Raw genomic sequence first — 21,934 nt, forward strand, 5'->3', positions numbered from 1 at the left:
TTAATTGCAAGGTTAAGCCATTGACTTCCATGAAGTCATCTGCCTCTGACGACAATGTTCTGGACATCATGTCTTAGGCTCTTCATACAGTCTGACAGATCTGTGGTAATAGTGTTAACTTATGCTGAGAATCCTGTGCCCTGAATTTTGCCTTTCCCAGCACCGCTCTCCCCAGGAGACTCAATTTATGACCTATAGCTTGTAGCAGGGGCTGTCAGATAAATTAATGGAAAAAGCAGAAACTATCTGAGGATAATAAGACTGACTGGCTTGGGTTAATAAATCGTAATTACCAACATTAGAATGGAAGGACGCAGAGGCTCTATTGAGGAATAATAAAATGTCAATCTCTGTGCCCGAGTCAGTGATTACCCTTGACAGAGGGCATATTATGGACAATAAGGGCATCGATAAACTTTCAGAGCTCTTAATTAATGCCATAAAGTATATTATAATTAAACCCAATGGACAAGAATTTAGATTTTTCAATAATTCTAATAAAGTAACTGTAGATTCACATAATTTGTAGCACTGTCAGAAGTTATAAAAAATTTGGTTACCATAATTCCATTTATAAAGATATTGTTTATTTTAATTCAATTTTAATTCAGTGTATGTTTACATTTTGAAAATCTTGAGTGTTTATAAAAATTTTAGCTTAAAACCAGTAAAATCAGTATAGGAAGCTTTAGGAAGTTCAGGTAAATTAGATTTTCTATGAGTAAATGAACCCTAATCTTGCATAAACTACAGTATTAATGGTACCATTTTTACACTGTGATACAGCCAAGGAAAAGGCATATTATAAAATTAGCCTAATATCCAGTGATTCGCACTGCCAGGCAAGGGTACATCTATCTGTGGAAAACTGGGCTGAATAGTTTGTTGACAGGGAAAAAGTCAACAATTTGCATGTACAAGGAAAGAGATCGGTTCATGGTGACTTTGCTAATTAAAGATTGAAGTTTGAGCTCTGGATAGGACAGAATTAGTCCGTTAAGTCTGTAGATCATGGGTTAAAACAGGTGCCATTTTTTATTAGTCAGAAAAAAGTTTTCAATCAGGTCAGTGTGAGTTTGCATGTGGGTCACTCACAGGTCAAACAAATGTCGTTTTCTATTGGTTAGAAAAAAGTTTTCAATTAGGTTGATTGGTGTGGCTCTGCGCCTAGGTCACTCAAAGGTCTTAACTACTCACCAGCTTCAGCTGGTCAAACCCTGAAACGTCATCACTGGTTGTCAGCTTCCGCTGGTTAAAAGCAGTTGCATGGGAACGGCACAACCGGTTTGAGATGGGCTCCGACTGGAAAAATTTCCTTTTACGTTGTGAGTATCAAATTGCTGTGGTAGTTTTAGCCCACTGGATAAGTTTACAAAAGTGCTATAATAGTTTTATTTTAAATTTTTCTAGAAATAATGAACTTTGCATCTAATTAAACGTGGGATGAACCTTTTAGATATTAAATATAAAATGTGTAAAAGAGTATATACATTTTTCAAAAATGAAAGGGAGTATTTGAGCAAAAATAAAGTTCTCTGTGTTAAGATAGATATTAATTTAGTCTTATAATTCCCTTGGGTTTGCCTTTTGTAATACTTTGTGTGCCTTGAATATGCAAGTGGATATGGAGAGGTTTATTTTGTTGGTGATGGTTAAAGTTTTGGAGGCAAAAGCAGTATCAACTCTTGGATTGGATCAAATCAAATCAAACAGGGAGTCAGGCTACAGTCAGGAAATTCCCTCACTCAAACCTCAGTTAAATACGTAAACAATAAAATGGTTTGTTTCAAGTAAAGCCCTTTTTCCTGTTTTCAGCCAAGGCTGTAAAACTGAGTGCTATTTGGTATATGCCCTAGATTGCACAAGAGAAAGAGGCAACAAAGCCAAAATAGCCCTTAAAAACCAGAGTCAGCTGAAATTCAGTTAGGGCATCTGTCAGTACCATAATATATCAGATTTGGACTAGAATTTAAAAATGGGTAATTAGGAATCTGGCTCTTTTTGCTGTGCTGAGATCCCAGCCAAAACCTCCCCATTGCAGGTGGTCTGCAGGAACTTGGTGCATGAAGGCTCCAGTGTGGTTCTATTTATGTCTTTATGTTAGACAGTAACCGTGAAGCCATGGCCACTGTGACTCTGCCAGACTAGAGAATCCAAAACAAAGCATAGAGCTGGTTACACCAGGCTCATCTCCAAGGGACCCATCACAGTTCTGCATAAGCACAGTGCCCAGTGCCCCAGTTGTGGCTGGCCTTGTTGTTTGTTTCTAGTTTCAGCCTGGCTGTCAGGGCTACGCTGGACTGTATCTATTTCTCCTTGAAGTCAGAAGGCCGATAATCGATAGAGGGATGGGCTAATGCTCTCACTCTGTACCACTGAATAGAGTATTGCTAACTCATCACACGTGGCACACTAGAGGACTTTGTCAGCAAGGGGTTGGAAGAGGTTCCAGCAATAAATGGACTCCTTCACTTACGTGAACTGTGTTACAAAGAACTTTTCGAATGCATTGCCTCATTCGATGCTTATAACGACTCAGGTGTTGGAGAGGTTTGTATTTTTATTACCATCTCCAGGTGAAGGGAGAAAGCGTTAAGTGGTTTGCCTAGCATGTTTGCTGTGTCTAGAGTGGTTGGACGAGAGCAGAGTGAGGGGGCATATTTTCAGGTGGTTTGGGTTAGGTTTTTAAAGTCTGGAAAGCATGAAGTTTGTAGTTGGGTTACAGTGTGGTAGCAGTGACGTTCTTGTTCAATTAATCAGAAAATATTCATGCCATGCCTATGATGTTCAAAGAACTATGCTAAGCTGTAGAGATCTATTAAGAAATATTACAAGGACTTCTCTCAAAGAGCTTGTAATTCCATTGGCGAGAGAATACATACGCACGTAAAATAACCAGCAACTTAGGGCAGCTGTTCATTGGTGCCAAGGGGAGATACAGGTGGTGAGGCCTGTAGGGTTAGGAGGAGAGATTACAGTGAATTGAGGTGATCTTGGAACATTTTCTTTTTAGATTTTGTAGTGGAAGTAAAATTCAGATGCTGTATATGAAATAGTGGTAGGCACTCTAAATGGTGGGTTGGGAATTAAAAAAAAAAAACAGCAAAAAATGGTAAAATGGGCAAAAATGGAAATATAAAAGAATAAAGCATGTTGTAGAATATAATTAATCCCATCTCACTACAGACAGGAATTTATAATGGCTGGGAGTGGGAGATTGATGTAGAAAAATTGGCTGAGAAGATTATGGATGGCGCTGAATGTCAGTATGAATAGTTTGTTCTATAATCTCGGGGAAAGAAGTAGTCATTTGAGTATTTAAGATTGAGGCTGATATTAAAAACAACAACAACAACAACATTTTCCCTGGTGTCATGGCCCAGGATAGAATGAAGAACACAGGGGGAAACAGACTATCAACGGAGAGACAAGTTAGCAGATGGAACAGACATCCAAATGTGACGTGACCAGTCACCGGGGCTTGATGCCTGCTGGACGTGGGGTCCAGGGTGGGAGAATCCCACCACACAGCCAAGGTTGTCTTCAGGAGTCCCTGCTCAGGCCCTGCACCAGCTTCAGTATGCTTGCTCTTGCCTGCTGGCTTCCTTCTGTGCACAGCGGAAAGAGCTCTATAGCTATAGCTATAGCTCTGAAGAGAAGTTTTATTCATCTCTTTTTTTGCTCAGTCCATCAAGAGCAGCTTGAGCAAAGAGGAAGAACTTTTCAAGTGACTCTGATGTGAAGTCATTCCTGCCTATTTGGTGCCGTTTCGTTTCACATTGAATAGTTTGTGCCCCGTCTTTGAAGGGACCTCTCTACCTAACCCTGTGGTCCACTGCACTCGGTGTCCTCCCTGGAAGCTATTTCCGTCGGGCAGTGATAACTGATGCCAGGGGCTGTGCAGGTTGTGGCTGGCTGCCACAGCAGTAAACCTGTGGACGCCAACCTGTCCTAATAATTCAGTCCAGGTGTGTTTTACAAAAGTGCACCCTTTGCTGGGGAAATGATATTCTCCTTGACAGAGGAGGTATAGCAAGACTCATTGTTTGTGGGGAGATGAGTATATTTGGTGTCCTTAAGACCACCCAGTTTCAGTATTCACTCACAGGACTCAGTGTATATCGCTCACAGCTGTGGTTTATTATAACAAAAGGCTACGAAGCAAAGGCAACAAAGGAAAGGCACGTGGGGTAAAGTCTGGAGGAAACCAAGTGTAAGCTCCAAAAGTCTTCTAACGGTTACAGAGGGTGTGCTTAATTCTTCCAACGTGAGTTGTGACAACACGTGTGAAATATTGTCTCCTAGTTTCATCAGAAGCTCGGTGAGTAGGGTTTTATTGGGGGCTGGTGACATAAGCACATACCTTGCTTAGCACATGCCCAACCTCCAGACTCCCAGAAGGAAAGCAGGTGTTCGGCATACATCAGGATGTTTGTACAAACAGTTCAGGCACAGTGAGTCACCCTTAACTGTTCTGGGAACAGGGGAACCCCTCCTGAAGTTCAAGTTCCCGAATGCCAGCCAAGGACCAACGTTCCAAGCAGGCCTTTGTAAGGAGAGCAGACTCATGCTTGTTCTGTGAACTCCTCTGCCCTGAGTGATTCTATTATTACTTAAGCTGTTGAGAAAGGGATATTGATGCAGAAACTTTTCAAAATCCAGGAGAGTCCAGTGTTAAGGAAGAGATCCTGTTTCTAGAAGTGAGAGTTGAGGTTGGGGAAAAAAAAAGAAGGATTCAAGGAGGAATTGCAGAGCACAGAGGATTGACACTGGTCCCGGTCTTATGTCCACATGCAGGAGATTGGAGAGGGAGAAGGAGACCTGGAATGTGTATTAGGAAACCAAGAGAGGCGAGAGGACCAAAAAGGAGGAAATGCTCATTAGTATATAAAATGCTGCAGATAGGTAGGAATTATGGGGACTGCAAAAATGCTCTTGGGACTTCTTTTAATAATGTGTAAATTGAGTTTTTGTTTTTTTTAACTTAAAGTTATCTGTATACATTAAGCAAGACTTAGCCAATGCCTTAAAAGCTTTCCTGCCCGTCACATCTTTCTGTTTTCTTTGGATCACTTTACAAAAGCCTTGTTTTAAGATTTTTTTGTCATTGATCTGCATTATTTTGTTTGGCTTAGATTTCACAGGCAGATAGAAATGAATGAGCTTTGGGAAAGCTAAAAAAAATTCCTTGAGCGTTACTGTGTACTTCTCTCTGGTAATTATTTAGGGACAGAAGCAGCCAAAAAGCATCTCTTCCTTTCTTGATGGAAAAGTAATTCTGTTTGTTCATTAAGAGGATTGTGTTTGCTATTCCATTCATCTCATTGCTGCTTGCTGGCGAAAAATGGAAATTGAAAGCTGCTTGTTTTGAGTCCCCACATCCCGGGGGATGATGAAAGAGTTTGCATTTCCTCCTCTACCCTGACATCTCCCAGACTCTCACTTCTAGGTCACCTGCCTCTCTCATGCTTCATTTCTCTCTTTGTGGGTTCTCCATGTTCAGGTTGTATAGAACCTCTGAGACGGATGACCATTATAAAGAGTCATGTGAACCAAAAGCGGCTCTTTTTTTTAACTTACAATAAAAATGTATCAGAACCTCATTTATTTGGGAGAAAAAGAACAACGTTTCTGTGTCTGACTTTGAGTAGTGTTAAGGAAATACTGGTGCCTCCTCTCTCACACTCCAGAGGATTCGGGGATGGGAAACTCTTGTGTGGTAGAAGTTGGAGATGCCGCAGTGCCAAGTGTGGGATTTGCCGTCCCAGTTACCTTAAGCCTGGCCTTACTTCGTTGGACTTCAGGAGGGCAGATGCACACTGTGTTTGAAGTGGTTTTAATTCTCTGTTTCTTATTCTGACATCCCAGGGCTTCCAGCAGAAATTCTCCTTCCACAGTAAAGAGATTGTGGCTATCAGCTGTTCCTGGTGCAAGCAGGCGGTAAGTTTGGGGATGAAATAAAGTGGGCTCGTGTTTTATCAAAATCGACGTATGTCATTGCTGGAGTTCCTGTCTGTAAGTGGAACGTTATCCAAATTTATGTATTATTTCTCTCATAGGATCTGTGGAGGAAGAAAGACAGATCAAAACTATAGAACTATAGCATAAATGAGCTGGAAGAAACTATAAATTAACCCCTTTATACATTGAAGCCTGGGATCACAGATTGGAAAATCCTCTCCTGGTTCTATCCCTGGGTTTAGAATCGAGGGCTTTTCACTCCTACGCCACGTTTTCCCCACTACACTAGATTGTCGATGACTCCTATAGTGGGAGATTGCAACCTTAGATAATCCCTCTGACACAGGAATTCAGGCATCTTGGTTCTTCTGTTTTGGATGTGGGCAACTTTTTTTTTAAATGGGGCTATGTTAGGATAAGAGTGGTCTTGTATCCTTCTTTAGGTTTGGATGTTGTTATAGTTGGCTGTATGCTCATTGAAATGTAAATCTTTCTTACATTTGAACATATATACTGATCAGGAGCCAATGGTAATTTCCCTATTTACTTTTCCTCTCTTATCTTTTTTTCATTTTTTAACAGCTCTGTCCCAACTAGATGGTTCATTTTTTTGTTTGCCTATGGACCTGTTTTTTTCTTTAACTAGACATTGTATACGTTAACTCATAAGTTGGCAAACTATGGCCTGTAGACCAAATCTGACTGCTGCCTGTTGTTATAAATAAAGTTTTATTGGAACACAGCCATGCCCATCCTTTATGTATTATCTCTGGCTACTTTCATGCTACAGCAGCAGAGTCGAGTAGTTGGAGCAGAAACAGTATGACCCTGTAAGACTAAAATATTTACTATCCAGTCCTTTTATAGAAAAAGTCTGGACCCCTGCTCTAATCTCTCAATTCACCTGTTTTTGTATTCTTTTTTTTTTTTTGAATGACTGTATAATTGCGATACATTGTCCCCTCACTGCACAGCCAACCTGAAAAGAAAGGGCTGTGCTGTTTTAGCGAGGGTAAGGGTTTGAAGGAAAACGTCAGGACTCTACACACAACAGCTTTACCTAGCCAAACAAAGCCATAGGGCAGGAGCAGAAGATGCATTTAGTTGAAACACATGAAACTGACATTTTTGTGGGTCAGAAACTTTTGAGTTTTGGCAGTTCCATCAGGTTCAACCTAATAATCTCTCTGGCATAATTTCCCTAGGCCCGCACATGTCAGGAGGATCTGCTGTCACTAGGTAGGGACGCCTTGGTCTGGAAAGCTCAGTGCTTGCTGTGTCACCCTCCTGGCACATTTTGTATTCTTGGCATTTCCATCTCCTTTCAGTTAATTGTTACACGAATAATCTTTGTGCTTCTGTTCAAGAACATGTTCACAAACATAAGGCCATCCTAGTCCTTGAATGAAACTATGGCGTCAAAGCAATATCTCCATCTGGACAGGAAGAAGCAGATTTAGGGCCCAGGGGTCCCCAACTCCGTCTGTGCTGCTGGTTTCCCTGATCTGGTGAGACGTTACTTGCCAAATAGCATCGAGCTGGCCTCAGGCTGTGCCTGCTCCTGCCCCCGTAGCTGCCAAGTTGTGGTTAGGTGGTTGATCCCAGGGTTATTCAATTTGGGAACTCAATCCCACTTGACAGTGAGCACATGTGCTCTCTTTTTATTAATCTGTAGTCCAGTTGAATCACTAAAAAACAACTTTTGCTTGACCCCTGTGGCAGAGTTTTGGTCAATTCCAAGTATTGATATCTTTGAGTTTCCCAGGTTTACAACGTGATTTTTCAAGGACTGAGAACACAAAACATTTTAAGACAGATTACAGTGGTGGTGTATTTTAACACTACAGGTAATTCCTTCTAGGATATCTGATGTCAAACAATTAAGTGCCTTCTATGGGCGCTTCCTGCAGCAGAAAATAAAACTGGGCTTGGGAGCTGGGTTTCATGGATTCAGGTCCTGACTCTACCACTTAAAAGTCCTGCAGTTTTGGACATACCTCTTAGTCTCTCTAGATTAGAGATTACTCGGGTATAAATTGAGAGAGTTGGAGTGGGCAGTCTCTGAGATCCCTACCATTTTAGAAATGCAATGGCCATTCATTTGGGGGTTTATTTGAATTGCTAAAAGAAAATCACTTTCTAAAGAAGGAATTCAAATGACATTTCTCTGGTATAGCAAATTGTTTGCAGATCACAAGTAACTGGTGGTAGGGGGAATTATTTATTATCTTATTAATTAGTATTTCACGCTTAGTTAATTGATTTAGTAATTTGCCATGGATCATGTCAGATCTTGAAGATATTCAGCGATAAAGACAAAATTTCCCTGATGTGACATAATTGGGGTGGCTATATTTGCCAGTTTTCCTGAAACAGCCCTAATTTATATCTGCTGTTCCAGCATGATTATTACCGGTGCTCCCTTTCATTCTTAAAATTGTTTCAGTTAAGATGATAAATTATGTGGTCATAGTAAGTATAATCCAAGTAGAAGCTAATGTCAATTTAATGGGGATTTTATGTTTATTAGAAAACAAATGTTACCACTCATTATCACTTTACAGTCACCAAAAAAGATGATGGAAAATGTGATTGGCCTAAGGTTACTCAGTCCATTGGGGTATAAACTTAAGCCCCTAGAACTGCGGTATCGTTATGATCATTAGTCTACTTTTACTTCCTTTCAAAAACCAAAAGCACTTTAGACTTGCCAAGTATGACAGGACCATTGTTTTTTCAGTGGTCCTGGACAAACCTAGCAGAAGCAGTCTCTTTGTTCCCTCTCAGATTAACAGCTCTCTAGAAGAGACATCTTCTTTCCTGGGTCCCCTACACTGGAAGGACTACCTGGGAAGGATTTACATCTATGGATAGAAAAAGGGGAGGCAGATGGTCGGCATTGCCTTTCTGCTTGCCTTCGTTTCCTTTTGGACATCGTCCCAGATCAACCAAGTCTGTGACCAGCGCAAGCCAAGTGAAACAAAATTATGTGCAAAGTTAGCGTTCATAGACCCCTCCAAGTCTCTACCATCTTTATGTAAATATCCTATTAAAAGCTTATCAAATTTTAGCTGGCTTGTCCTGTAAGATTGAGTTCTTGTTATCAATCGTTATCAGTTTGTAAAGTGGAATGAATTTGAAATCTGGTCTCTAAGTTCCTGGGGCTGGTTGGGCAGTGAGGAGAGCGTGTGACCTCAGAGTGTGTGTGTGTGTACATACGTGTACACGTGCTTATTCCTTCTTGCGGCAGCGTCGTCCTTTGCACAAAATTGTTTACTGGCCTGTTTTTCCCTTCAGTTTCACAATAAGGTGACCTGCTTCATGCTGCATCAGATTGAGGAACCCTGCTCCCTGGGGGCTCACGCCGCCGTTATTGTCCCGCCCACCTGGATCATTAAGGTGAAGAAACCTCAGGTAACTGCCGGAACCCTGGTGCTGCTGGGCCAGCACAGAGAAAAAATAACCGCTGCTTCTTGCTTTTCTCCCCCTGACGAATCTCTGGGTTCTTACGATCTCTGCTCACTCATCCCCAAGGTCCCATGCTTCCCAGTTCATCCCATTAGCCCATCACAGTTCTGCGCTGGGCTCTCTCATGGAACCAGCCTCCACCTCCTAAAGAAATCAAACTTCCATAGCAGGAGCGTTTCCTCCCCACTCAGGTGCTAATGTTCTCTCTGATGGGGGCTCTCCTGAGTTCATTAAGGACCCGTAGTGGGTACAGCTGATTCTCACACAACTCTCTTCTCTTCCAGCCTGGGCAACCCCAGGGAGTGGCTGTGAGGGCGCTCTGTGCCATTGTTTGGTTGCTATTACCACCACTTCCAACCCGAATGCAGACTGTGGGTCATGACCTTCCCCAGTACACAAGACCTGCTTAGAGAGCAACACTCTTTTCTTAAGGCAAAGTAGAATTTATCCTCTTAACATCTAATCTCATTCTGTATTCCATTCTCATTGTACTTTCTGTCCTGGAGAGTCTCTGCTGCTATATTCTGGGAGCCCTTGGTAGTTTTTCAACAAGGTCCTAATCTGTGATAGAAACGTTTCTACCTTTGTGCTGTACATCTTAGATACTCATCTCCAAGTTATGGGATGGCAGACTTTTAATGTTACAGGGAGAAGATTATACCTCCCCCAGGGTACGGGTACCTTAGGGAGCCTTCTTGAATGTAGTATCTTTAAAAGATATGGCAGTCCTACTTCAGATGGTCTCCAAAATTATCATGTTGTATATTCTCATTGACTCAGTTTTATTTAAAAACTGGTGGATCAGGGAACACTGTTTTGTTTTCATGTGTTTTATATGAAAGTTTTGCCTCTGATGAGTAACATGTAGGAATCATCTTTCCAAGTTACAATCCATAGAAGCCCTTGGGAACTGTTTTCCAGAGGCGAGTACAGTATCTACACATTAAAAAATGGAACATCTAGTTATTTTTACATTTTAGAGCTGAATGTCAAGAGATGCTAAATAAGTTGTCCAAGGTGACATAGCAAGTCAATTACAGTACTATGTCTGAGATTCAGGTGTACTGATTTCCAATTTGGTGTTATTTTAAAACCTCTAACATTTTTACTTCTTTGTGTGTGTTTTTCCCCTAAAATTCAGTAATCTCTCCATGTGCTGTATAGTAAATATTCAGTTAAATCAACACGTTTTTCATCAAAAACCTTGATGGTATCAAGAAGGCTACTAGGCATTGTGATATAATACACGATCCCTGCTCTGAAGAACCATATAGTTATTTTAAGGAAAGATCAGGGAGAGCTTCATGAAGCAGGTGGATTTCATTCTGCCTCCTTAAAGATGGGTGGGATTTAGGTCAGTGGAGAAGGAAATGACAAACAGGAGAATGGCACAAGCAAGGATACTTTGTCCAAAATTATCTTCATGGGACTGTGACACTAGGTTGACTGCAGTGGAAGGTTTATGTAGGGGATGTTAAGGTTGCTCAGACCTGACTGGGAGAGATGTTTGATTCATGTAAACTTTATCCTTTTAAGCAAAGGAGTGATAGAGTAAAACTGTATTTTAGAAGAAAACAACTAGTGTGAGTGTGTAGGATGACCTAGTGGTATGGGATTTAGGGCCCCTGAAGATAGAACAGAAAAATCGGAAGACTACCACTCTGCAGAGAAATTCTAAGTTTACTTTTCTAAACTTTAAAAATTCTTTTGGTTGTGGAAATTTTCAAGCAAGTGAAGAGAAAGAGAAGATCATAATGAATTCCATAACCATGAACTTTTGTTTTTGGTGTCACAGATATTTTTAATGTTCGTAAAGACATAAAACAGATTCTATACCTGAAACACCACAGATAATACAGAAATTTGACTTGAAATACAAACTCTGCAATTATCATTTCACATCCTGAATTGCTGTTGCAATATTCAATAACACATTAGTCATCACTTCTTTCTAACTAGTCACTTATTTCTTTCCTATAAGGAATACTAGTGACAAAACATCATACTCATTCATCTCTTACTATAAAAGCACTTCTTTACTATGTGTCTTGTTCAACATTACATTTAAATATACAGATTTTAACTCACTGTCAGAATTCTGGAACCAAGACCTCATATACCTGATATGTTCCTGCTTGAGGTCAGGTCCTTCTTAGTCTTCATTTCAATCAATGCTTTTCTCATCCTATGTCTAAATAATAACCCTTAGTTATTGGTATGTTATATCATTAAACATCTTTTTCTATATTCACCTTTTCTGAAAAGGAATTGATCTGCAATGCCGATAATAGTAAACATTAAAATAACTAAATAAGACACTTGAGCATAAAAGTGTATAACCCTGAACTTTTCTGCTATTATTGTTTCATCTAACCCCTGCCACACCATATTTTCTTTTTTGTAGTTAAATTTGTTTTGAGATTCACATGCAGTTGTAAGAAATAACACTGAAGGATCCCATGTACCCTTTACAAACTTTCCCCTCATGGTAACGTCTTGCAGGATCATAGTATAACATCACAGCAAGGATCTTGACATTGATTAGTCAAGACACAGACCAATTCCATCACCGCAGGTATCCCGATGTTACCTTTTCAGAGACACATCCATTTTTCTCCTGGTCCCACCCCATTTACTCTGTCTTCCCCAAAGTGGAATTCTTCCTTTTTTTCTTTTGCTAGAGTATTTTAAAGCAGATTTTAGCATACCATTTAATCTGTAAATGCTTCATTTTGTTTCCTGAAAAGATGATACTTTAGAAAGACAACTACATACGATTATCTCACCCATCAAAATTAAATAATTTGAGGTGGCATCCTTAAAATATTTTCTGGTTGTTTCAAATATATCTTTTTTTACTGTTATTTTTTCAAATTAGGATCCAAAGTCTACAACTGCCTTTTTGTTGACTGATCTCTTAAATCTCTTTTAATCTATAGCAATCTCCTCCCTTATTTTTCCTGCCGTATATTTATGGAATAAATTGGGTCACTTTACCTGTAGAATATCTCGTATTTTAATTTTGGCTGATTGTATCCTTATTGTGTTTTAAAATGATTTTCTGTATGGCCCATATTTCTTGTAGAAATATTTAGATATAAAGACATTAGATTCAGGTTTAATTTCTTGGCAAAAGAACTATATGGGTAATGGTATCTTTTTCTATAGTGTAGCTTTTAAAGGAACATAATATCAGGTTGTTCACTCTTAGTGGTGTTAAGATTGATCTGTGAATTCAGGAGCTGTCATCCTAATCCATCTATTATAAAGTTGTCCATCAGTCTTTCATCTATAATTTTATCCATTAAGGATTGTTACCTAAATCTGTTATTTCATTAGGGGTTGCTAAAAGGTGATTTTTCCAGTTTTTACTCTTTATTTTTTTTTTTTACTCTTCATTTTTTAGCTGCAACTTTTCTATGAAGAGACCTCTCCCTTATTACCAGCAAATACATAAAAAATCCGTACTTGTTTGCCCTTAACTTTTCAGAATAATAAGTTGGTATCTTAACAACTTTTATTAAGTGGCTGATTGGTGGGGGTGGTTTTTGGAGAGTAGTTCACAGTCTGGATGCTAAGGTCCAAAATTTTTTCATCACGCACCTTTTTATTATCTTCTATGATTCAGGACATCATAATAATAAGAATGAAAGCTAACATTTATTGAACGCTTTACATGTGTTAGGAAATATTTTAAGTACTTTACCTTCAGTATCTCATCATCACAGTGCTCTATGGGGCAAGTATCCTATTAGTCCCATTTTGCAGCTAAGGAAAGTGAGGAATAGGAAAGTCAAATAAATTAGCTGGGGCTATATAATTATTGAATAGTTTGAGATGGCATTTGAACCCAAGAATTGTGATTCTGGAAACCAAGCTTTTAATGATATGCCATGCTGCCTTACTGTGTTACTGTAGCCAGCCTTGCTGAATCAGACAGCTTTAAAATTTTGGTGGTCCCTCCTCCTCTGGGCTCCAACGCCATCAAGTAATTTAATCAATTAACTAAGTTCTATGTAAAGGGTAGTGTATGATGAACTTGGGGGCAGGGTTGCAATAGAGTAGTGCTGAAGAGCTCTGGCTTGCAAGCCAGGCTGCCTGGATTCATAACCTTGCTCTGCCACTAAGTAACTTGTTTAATCTCAACTTAATCTCTTCTGTTTCAGTTTCTCAGCTGCAAAGGTTAAATAATACTAGTACTTTAATTCATAGGGCTTTCGTGAGGACTAATGAACTGAAAAAGAAAAAATAAAACACACAGAACAACACCTGGCTCATTGTAACCAGTCAAATGTTAGCTCTTGTTATTTTCCTTCTTGTTGACTTTTAGGGGTGCAGGGTATCAGTGAAGCCGCACAACAGCAGATAGCAACAGTGGGTAGTCATACAGGGGTCAAGATAGAAGTTATTGATCCCTGAACCATCTGTATTATGGTGAAAGAGGATGTAAAGAGGATGAGATTTCCAATGGAGAGGGTAGAAGGAGACAAGAATAGGGGCCATAGCCTGGCACCTACTCTGTTTCCAAGTGCACCTTGAAATACTACTGTAACTGTTGTATTTCACACTGTAGTGGGATTGTGTATCCACTAGCACAATGCCTATCCCATGGGAGAGAGTCAAGACCTGATCATTTACTGAATAAAAGAATGGAAGAAGACTGGGAGAACATCCATACCCAGAAAGTGAGAGGAGGAAGAGAATCCTGCAAGATAGAGAGAGGACTATGATTGCATAAAGTTTCAGTATTAAAAATGAAAAGAAAAATAGGGCAATCATCAATGTTAAATTCTGTAGACATGAAAAAAATAACAAGGATTGATAAAAGTCCCTGTGTTCGGGACCAGAGCATTGATGACCATAAAAACTATAGTTTGTAGAGTGTGGAGTATGGGTGGCAACCTGTTAGTAATGGTGTGGAAGCAGTAAGATTAGAGAATTTGTTGGAGGTATTGGGAAATGATCAAAAAAAATAGAATTTGGAAAGTAGATAAAGAACAGATAAAATGTTTTTTCAACTTTTAGAATTTATATATCTTTCCTTCTTTATATATTTCTATATTTTTCTATGACACTGCTTAAAAACGATAAAGGAGAAGAGGCTTAATTGAATTAAGTAAATGTTTAATTAACCACATTCAAAGATGTCATTACATGCAGTGAGAGGTCCAAAGATGAATCAGATGTTCATTTGATGTCCACGAAGAGTGTACTCCCCAGTGAGGAAAATAGACACAACAATCTAAATCATTGGTCAGGGTATTTGTGGATTCTGGAGAGAAATTCAGTCACATGTAAATCCTTAATAAAAGAGTAGCTTTCAGATGTCTGGGAAGGTTTGTCTTTTTGATCAGTGTTCATCTTGTGGGAAAGATACATATATGGTGGTGAGAGGAAGGGGCCAGACAGGTTGGTTGAAATAGCCCTGGTCAGTGAGACGCCTACACATCTGAGGTGGAGAGAGGTAAATGCCACCTAAGATGTAGAAACACAGTGGAGACGTGAAGCAGAATTGAGCAGCTTCAGTTATGGAGAGCAGCCTAGGCTCAGTGGAAAATCTGTCATTTGTGCTTGGTTTTGAAGGATGTGGGCGGCATCCCTGGGAAGAGGGATGAGGAAGGACAATGCAAGTTGATAGGACATAACTGAGAACAACAGTGAAGATGGGTCATCAAATAAAGTCAGCTTTATTTGTGATGTTTGTGTCTAAACAGATGACTCGAGAGAAGAAGAGTAAAGGACATCTGCTGGAGTGTATAATGGTCAGGAAAAGTGGGTTGTAAAGAGGTGGAATTAAACCATATATTTTCCTTCTCTGTTGAAAGATGGCTGGTTCTGAGTGGATAATTACTCCGTGACCAGCTGTGGAGTTGGGAGCTGCATGTAAGTTTGATGGTAAGGGAAATGAGGGCTGCCTGGATGATTTGCTGGGTTTCGTCACCAGATTACTTAGAGAGACCTAGAAGTTAAAAGGTGATGGACAGTAGATAACTGGAAGGAATTAAAATGACAAGAAAACTAAATTTCAACGGCCAAACCTGAATCTGTTGATATAAAGTAAAAGTTATATTTAAAGTTACAGATGTCAGTGTTTGTCCTCTGGACTGAAAATGTTAGCAGATGATATTTTGACTGGATGAACGAGTTAAAGATGTTCAAATACGAGTGTAAGCACTTGGAGCTGGTGGAGCAAGACCTGTGTGACATGAACTTTTTGTGGGTCAAGTTTGGGGGGGGACACTAAAGGTGTGCGTTTTTAATAAATAACATCGTTCTCCACTTAATGCTTTAAAATTTGGCTTTCCCAGTTAAAAAAAAATCATAGGGAAAAGTCTATATTAATACATACAGATTTGACTCTTTTTAAAACTACTGTATCTGTCCCACACTATGGATATTTTACAGTTTATTTGAGCCAACTCCTTACCAATGGATATTTATATTCTTTCTAATGGTCTACTTATAAAAAATGTCGCTATCAACTCCTGCCTAGCCTTGCATTGCCTTTCTTCATGCTAGTCCTTATTCCTTATGATTGGATGATCTTAAAATGCTGGGTACCCCATGATATGTAATAGCAATGGCCAACAATCTCCCTCAATGCCCAAGTGACTTCCTTTGATTAGTTCTGAAGGTCAGGCGATGCTGTGATTTGGCCAAATACACCTGAGAAGCTGCTGAGACCCTGTCCTTAATTTTGGAATGAGTTTTCTTGATTCTTCTGCTTACCTGTCCTCACAACAACCTTTGCTGCAATGGTATAGCTGGAGCAGGGCAGAGTGAGAACGTTCTTTAATAGACAAAGTCCATGGATCGCCCTCTTATTATCCATCAGAGTTTTGTCCAGTGTATGATGGAGGAGGGCTTCACTTGGAATGATGAAGTGAGATATCTTCTCTTTAGATCTGTTATTATTTAGATCCTTTGTGATCCCATCACCTGAGGAAATCCCTGAAGAGTAATAAGGGTAGTACGTTAGGCTTCATTCACAGCTGAGTGATTCACCCATAAGATTTTGTAACAGCCCAGGAAGGAGTCATAACTATGATAAAGATTGTGTTGATAGGATTATTTTTGTGGCAAGGTAACGCACCCAGTACCTGGTACAAGAAAACAAAAAGCCTTTATCTTTTCTTAGCACTTTAACAAAAGAGCAGGCACAGAATGTACAGGGGGTGAATGCTGTTGGAATCAGAAGAATGTAAAAATCCAAATGAGAGCACAGTATTTCACTGTTTGGAAAGTGTTGAACTTGCAAAGTGAACCCTTTGTATCACTGAGTTAGCCGCCCTTGTTAAGAGGGCTGCTTTGTTTTAGGACACAGGACAAGTATTAAAGGTTTCTTGACTGTATCACCAACAATTCTAGACAATAACGTCTTGGCATAATTTTTACATTCTTGGAAAGCATGTCGTTTTGTTTAACTCTCACAGTACTGACCAGGCAGGGTAAGTGGTAGTGTGGATAAGCAAGCCTAGAAGACTTGTCTTGGCCAAAACACAACCCGAATCTGCCTTCACGTCCATCTGTTCCTCGTTGAATTACGCTGCCTTCTAAAAGAAGTGATATATTGAGACAGAGATACATATTTACACGGGAACAGAAGGAAGCCTGGGGAATTTGGATGTGTGCTGTGAAGTTCCATACTGCTTATCTTTTGCTATTTGACCATCCGTAGGGCTGTAAGCTTACTCAGAGCTCACATAGAAGCGTCCAGGTACTGTAAGTCAACCACTGTGCTTTATTTTTGCCCCCTCCTTGTTCTGTGGGATGATGGCCTCAGATGCGTGTGGCTCGGTGAGGCTCAGAAGCACTTGTATCTGTGTTTAAAACAAAGGCCGTTTTGTGTGTCTGTTCCCTGTTAGAGTTGAGTTCCCCGCCTGCCCTGTTTTCGGACATCGAGCCTTATTTTGATGTGTTTTTCTAACCCTCTGTTTCTCAAACATACTTGATCATCAGAATCACCTGAAGAACTATGATTTCTGTGATCAGGCAAGTTTAGGAAACAACCTCAGCTTGATCCATTCGACCTACCTCTTGGAGTTTAATTATTGAGTCCTGTCAAGAACAAAGGCCGACAGTGTGTTCCTGCAAGCACTTGGGGTCCTGCCTTGCTCTTGGCACTAAATGTACAAAAACAACAAAGAAGTTAGGAAACAATCACTCACTTCCTAAGGATCCTTTTCAAAATCAGGAAAGACTCACTCAATGTTGTGAACTCTAAAAATATTGGTTTATTATTTCCACAACGATTTGAGTTCATACTGTGTGCCGGGCATTTGTGCTGGGTGTTGGGGATATAGAGCTGTGAACGAGGCAACTGACATTTATGGAAGTGCTTCTCATGGGATGGATACCAAGTTAACTGCTTCACATCCTTTTTCTTGTTTAAACTCCACAACTGTCCTGTGAGGTAGGTATTATCAACTTCATTTTAAAATTAAGAAACTGTTATTTCAGAAGTTGGACTGACTTGGCCAAGGTCACAGATCTAAGTGACAGGGAGGTTCAGAATTCACACCAAGCCTGGCAGATCCCACACCTCACGTTCCTCACCGCAGTGATTGGCTTTAGCACAGTACATATGGCTCCCCACTCTGCCCTTTGTACTTCAAACAGGGGTTCTCAACCCTGGCTACACATTAGAATTCCCTGGGGAGCTTTAATTTTATTTTATTATTCTATTCTATTCTGGGGAGCGTTTAAAAAGTATCTTTGCCTGGGCTTCATTAAATAAGAATTAAATAAGAATTAAATAAGAATATTTGTTGGGGCCCAAGTACCAGCACGCAGAGCATCACTGAGTGCCATCAAGTAGGTACTGCCTCTGTCGGTCCAATAGTTTTCAGCATTCTTCTTGGAATATTTGGCTGATTAAAAGTTCAAAGGTTCCGAGTAATTTTTCTTCCCTTTTAATAAAACTGAAAGTAGTCAAAATATAGCAAATACTCGAAGAATGCAAAAGTTTCCCAAAGAGGGGCACGATAGTACACCCATTTAAAGAGGAATTCGGAAATTTGGAGATCTGTTTGCAGAAGAAGTATAGTCTAGAGTGAGTGATGAGAAATCACCTGGAATCTCGAACACCCATGAACTTCCAGATTTCTTTTCTGGGGAGATTCAGAGAACCTGAAGACTCTTTTAATCTGATGGGGGGAAGAAAACCTTGGGACAAATGGTGGTTCAAGAAAGTTTCCTTCATCCTTGGTGAGCACAGGCCACAAATCAACTTGTTTTTTTCACGGTCCAAATGAAAGTAAAATAAAAGCTAAATAGTTTTCAGTCTTGCTAACTTGGATGTTTTACTATATGTACTCTAGACTAAGGTTTATTTTGAATGCTAAGAAAAAATACTCTAAAATGTTGAAGAATAAATACCTAAGTTTCTTCAAGCTGTTTGAAAACATTTAATTGCTCAAACAATGCAGATGTATATACTTATATAAGCTTTTAAGTTAAGGATTTTGTATTTCAGGCTTTCAACACTGTAAAACGCTATGACATGGTAGTAATAGCTTGCCTTTATGAAGATGGCAATCTAATTAACTATTGACTTTTCACTAATTACATCTGGTTTTGCCTTGTCTTCAGCCAGTGAGCTGTGACTGTCCCCTGAGAGAGGTTCTTTTCAAAGCATCTGTATCAAATATTAAGAGTAAATAGCTGTAATAATCACAAAGTTGTGGTCCATAAAATCCCTAGAAAGAGAAAGACCGGGAATGTAAATTTGGGGTCACTATGTTTCAGCAAGTTGGATGCAATTCTATGAGAAGAAAAAAAAAATGTTACCAGGGGAGGGAGGACTTTTTAAACCAATGGATCTTTAGCCAGAGAAAGGAAGAGCAGTACCCACTCTATTATTATAAGTAACTCGAGTCTTTGCATTTTAAAACCAAGCCATTCATGCTGATAGGGGAGTTGGATCGTAAAGTTCCAGTGGGGATGAGTCATTTTATGAACAGGTCATTCCCTATAAAAAGTAAACAGAGAGAAAAAAAACAAAAAACCAAAAAGGAAAATGTGAAAAATGGCCTCCTTTTTTACATTTCCACATAGGTGATCTCCATACCAGGAGATGAACTTGAACTTGGTTGGGCGGGAGACGGACCTGGTTGGGCGGGAGACTGGAGCCCCTCAGAGAATTTGGGATTCTTCCATTTTTACTGGGAGGGTTGGCAGGTATACCATGTGTTGTTATGTGAGTCAATGAGAGCCTCCAGGGTTCTAAGTCCCTGCCTCTCCGTGTGGTGGGGAGTCAGTCGCTCACTCGGAAGCACGCGACTGGGTTCTGTGTGTGGCTTACCCATGAGCAGTGGCTTGGAAGTGTCAAAGCATGAGAAGCATGCCGTCGAACAGCATGTGCTGCCGTCATCTTCTAGATGGTTCTGCATGGGAAAGCTCGTGGGCCGTCTGCCTGCGAGCTCAGGTGGTCCCTTCTTTCCCTACAGAACTCGCTGAAGGCTTCAAATCGGAAGAAGAAGAGAACAAGCTTTAAAAGAAAAGCCAGTAAAAGAGGAACTGAAGTAAGTGTTTGAGGGTGATGGTCCAGTGAAATCTATCCTCCTTTCCACAGCCACCTCTGTCTGACTTGACCTGGCCAGGCGTATTTTTCTGATCTATCTCCTGCCACTCTTTCCTTCACCTCATTCTAACCACACTGGGATTCTGCCTATTCCTTAAAAAAAAAAAAAAAAAATATATATATATATATATATATATAAATAAATATATAAATATATATATATTCCTTAAAAAAATATATATGTATATATATGAAACCTCATGCCACTTCAGAATCAGAGCATTTGCACTTGTCTGTGGAAGTATTATCCCAAAGATTATAAAGACGAAGATAAGAGCTAGAACGTTTCTAGAACGCTTTGAGTATACAGAATAAAAACAAAACCGTGGCTTAATTCTTGGGGGCAAGTTATAGCTTGAGATACTTTCTGACTTACTTTGAGTTAGCCCTGTGAAACAAGATGCAGAGTTTTTTTTGGGGGGGTGGGGCAGGGTTTTTTTGGGGGTGTAAGGGGGTAGCGGTGGTGTTAGTAATTTCTCACTTTCATTGTTTTGGGGCTGCCTTTCAAGTCACAGATGCATGTCTCAATAGTTCTGCTTTCTTTCTCCATCAGGAAAACAAAGGTCGTCCTTTTGTGATAAAACCTATCTCTTCTCCTCTCATGAAACCCTTGCTTGTGTTTGTGAACCCCAAGAGTGGAGGCAACCAGGTAAGTCAGTTTTCATGAGTTTCACCTGGAGGCTTCGATGCCTTCTTGAAAACACATTTCCCAACACCAAGTAAAATAGCACCACGTAGGACCCCTAGCATTGGAAGACAACCGGTTTCTCCAGCAAAGGACAGCCTCACACGTGACTGGTCTAGGCAAAGCCTAGAGGTTCTAGGATTTATCCCTCTACTTCCACATAAGGTTTTACTAGAGGTACTCAAAAACCTAACTGCTAATATTTTCCTTACAGATTTTCAAGAAAGGTCATTCTATAAACTCTTAGTTAATATGTTTCGGGTTTCTCAACTCCTATAGTTAGGAAGCCTTTTATGAACTTATCTTTCTTTCTTTCTATTGTAATTTAGACCCGACTGCTTTTTTCCCTCTCTTCAGAGGAAAGAGAGATTAATGATTTATTATTCATGATAATCAAGAACAACAGATACCACCAAGGCTAGCAAAACTATATTACGTTTCACAGGTTTCATTTGGTCTTTGCCCAAGTCCTATAGAATGATTAGTTATCAACCTCATTTGAGGATAAAGAAATAGCCTTAGAAAAGTTAAATTTAATGACACATCTAAAGTACACAGCTCTTTAAAGGATAGAAATTGTTCTAGAATCCAGGTCTTTGTCTCCTCATCTAGTTTTCTTCCCACTCTCTGAGGCTTCTTATCAATACTCTTCTGTGGGCTCTGATTTTCTGTTATTTTCATGTGAGACTGGATGATAAAATATTTCCTGTGTCCATTAAGTTAAGTGCACATTTTACATTTCGAGACAAGATTCCCTGAAGTATCATGCTAAACAACTAAAAGATTTAAAACTGTTTAGTCACCCCATATAAGGAGGGGAGTCGTAGAATTAGGACTGATCCAAAATGATGTTCTTATTACTAAAGTTAATGGGCATTTTTCCAGATCACATTAATTATAGTAAAGCTTCTCTTATGGGAGCTTGTAATTTAAAGAAAATATTATCCCTCCTTTCCTTCCTTTCTTCACAATTCTTAATAATAATTCTTGTGTTAAAAGTCTGTATTAACATTGTAGAGAACAGGGAAAAGAAACGTGGTGTAAGCAGAGAAATAATCTATTTTCAACATTCTGCTCTTTTGAGTTGCTAAATGATTATCTTCATGTTGTAACAATGGTGATCCTGACACTACCACTGGAGGAGTTTCTCAGGAGTGAGGTTCAGTTTGCCCTGAATCTTACCCCCTCTCTAGCTCTGGTCTCGCTGTAGCCTAACTAGGATTGGGGGTATGGCTTGG

General features: G+C 39.7%; 1 protein-coding gene across 1 annotated transcript in view; it reads left to right on the plus strand.

The window, feature by feature from the left end:
• Window positions 1-21,934, plus strand: part of LOC132358919 (diacylglycerol kinase iota-like) — a gene marked incomplete at its 3' end in the record, with an annotated part of 66,543 nt that overhangs the window by 34,947 nt on the left and 9,662 nt on the right. The window contains exons 5-8 of the mRNA XM_059912168.1: window positions 5,869-5,940; window positions 9,259-9,375; window positions 19,878-19,952; window positions 20,565-20,660. Of these exons, the coding sequence (XP_059768151.1) occupies window positions 5,869-5,940; window positions 9,259-9,375; window positions 19,878-19,952; window positions 20,565-20,660 (360 nt within the window). The remainder of the gene's footprint in view (window positions 1-5,868; window positions 5,941-9,258; window positions 9,376-19,877; window positions 19,953-20,564; window positions 20,661-21,934) is intronic.

The sequence above is a fragment of the Balaenoptera ricei genome, unplaced genomic scaffold, assembly GCF_028023285.1.
Source record: "Balaenoptera ricei isolate mBalRic1 unplaced genomic scaffold, mBalRic1.hap2 scaffold_654, whole genome shotgun sequence".
Classification (NCBI taxonomy): domain Eukaryota; kingdom Metazoa; phylum Chordata; class Mammalia; order Artiodactyla; family Balaenopteridae; genus Balaenoptera; species Balaenoptera ricei.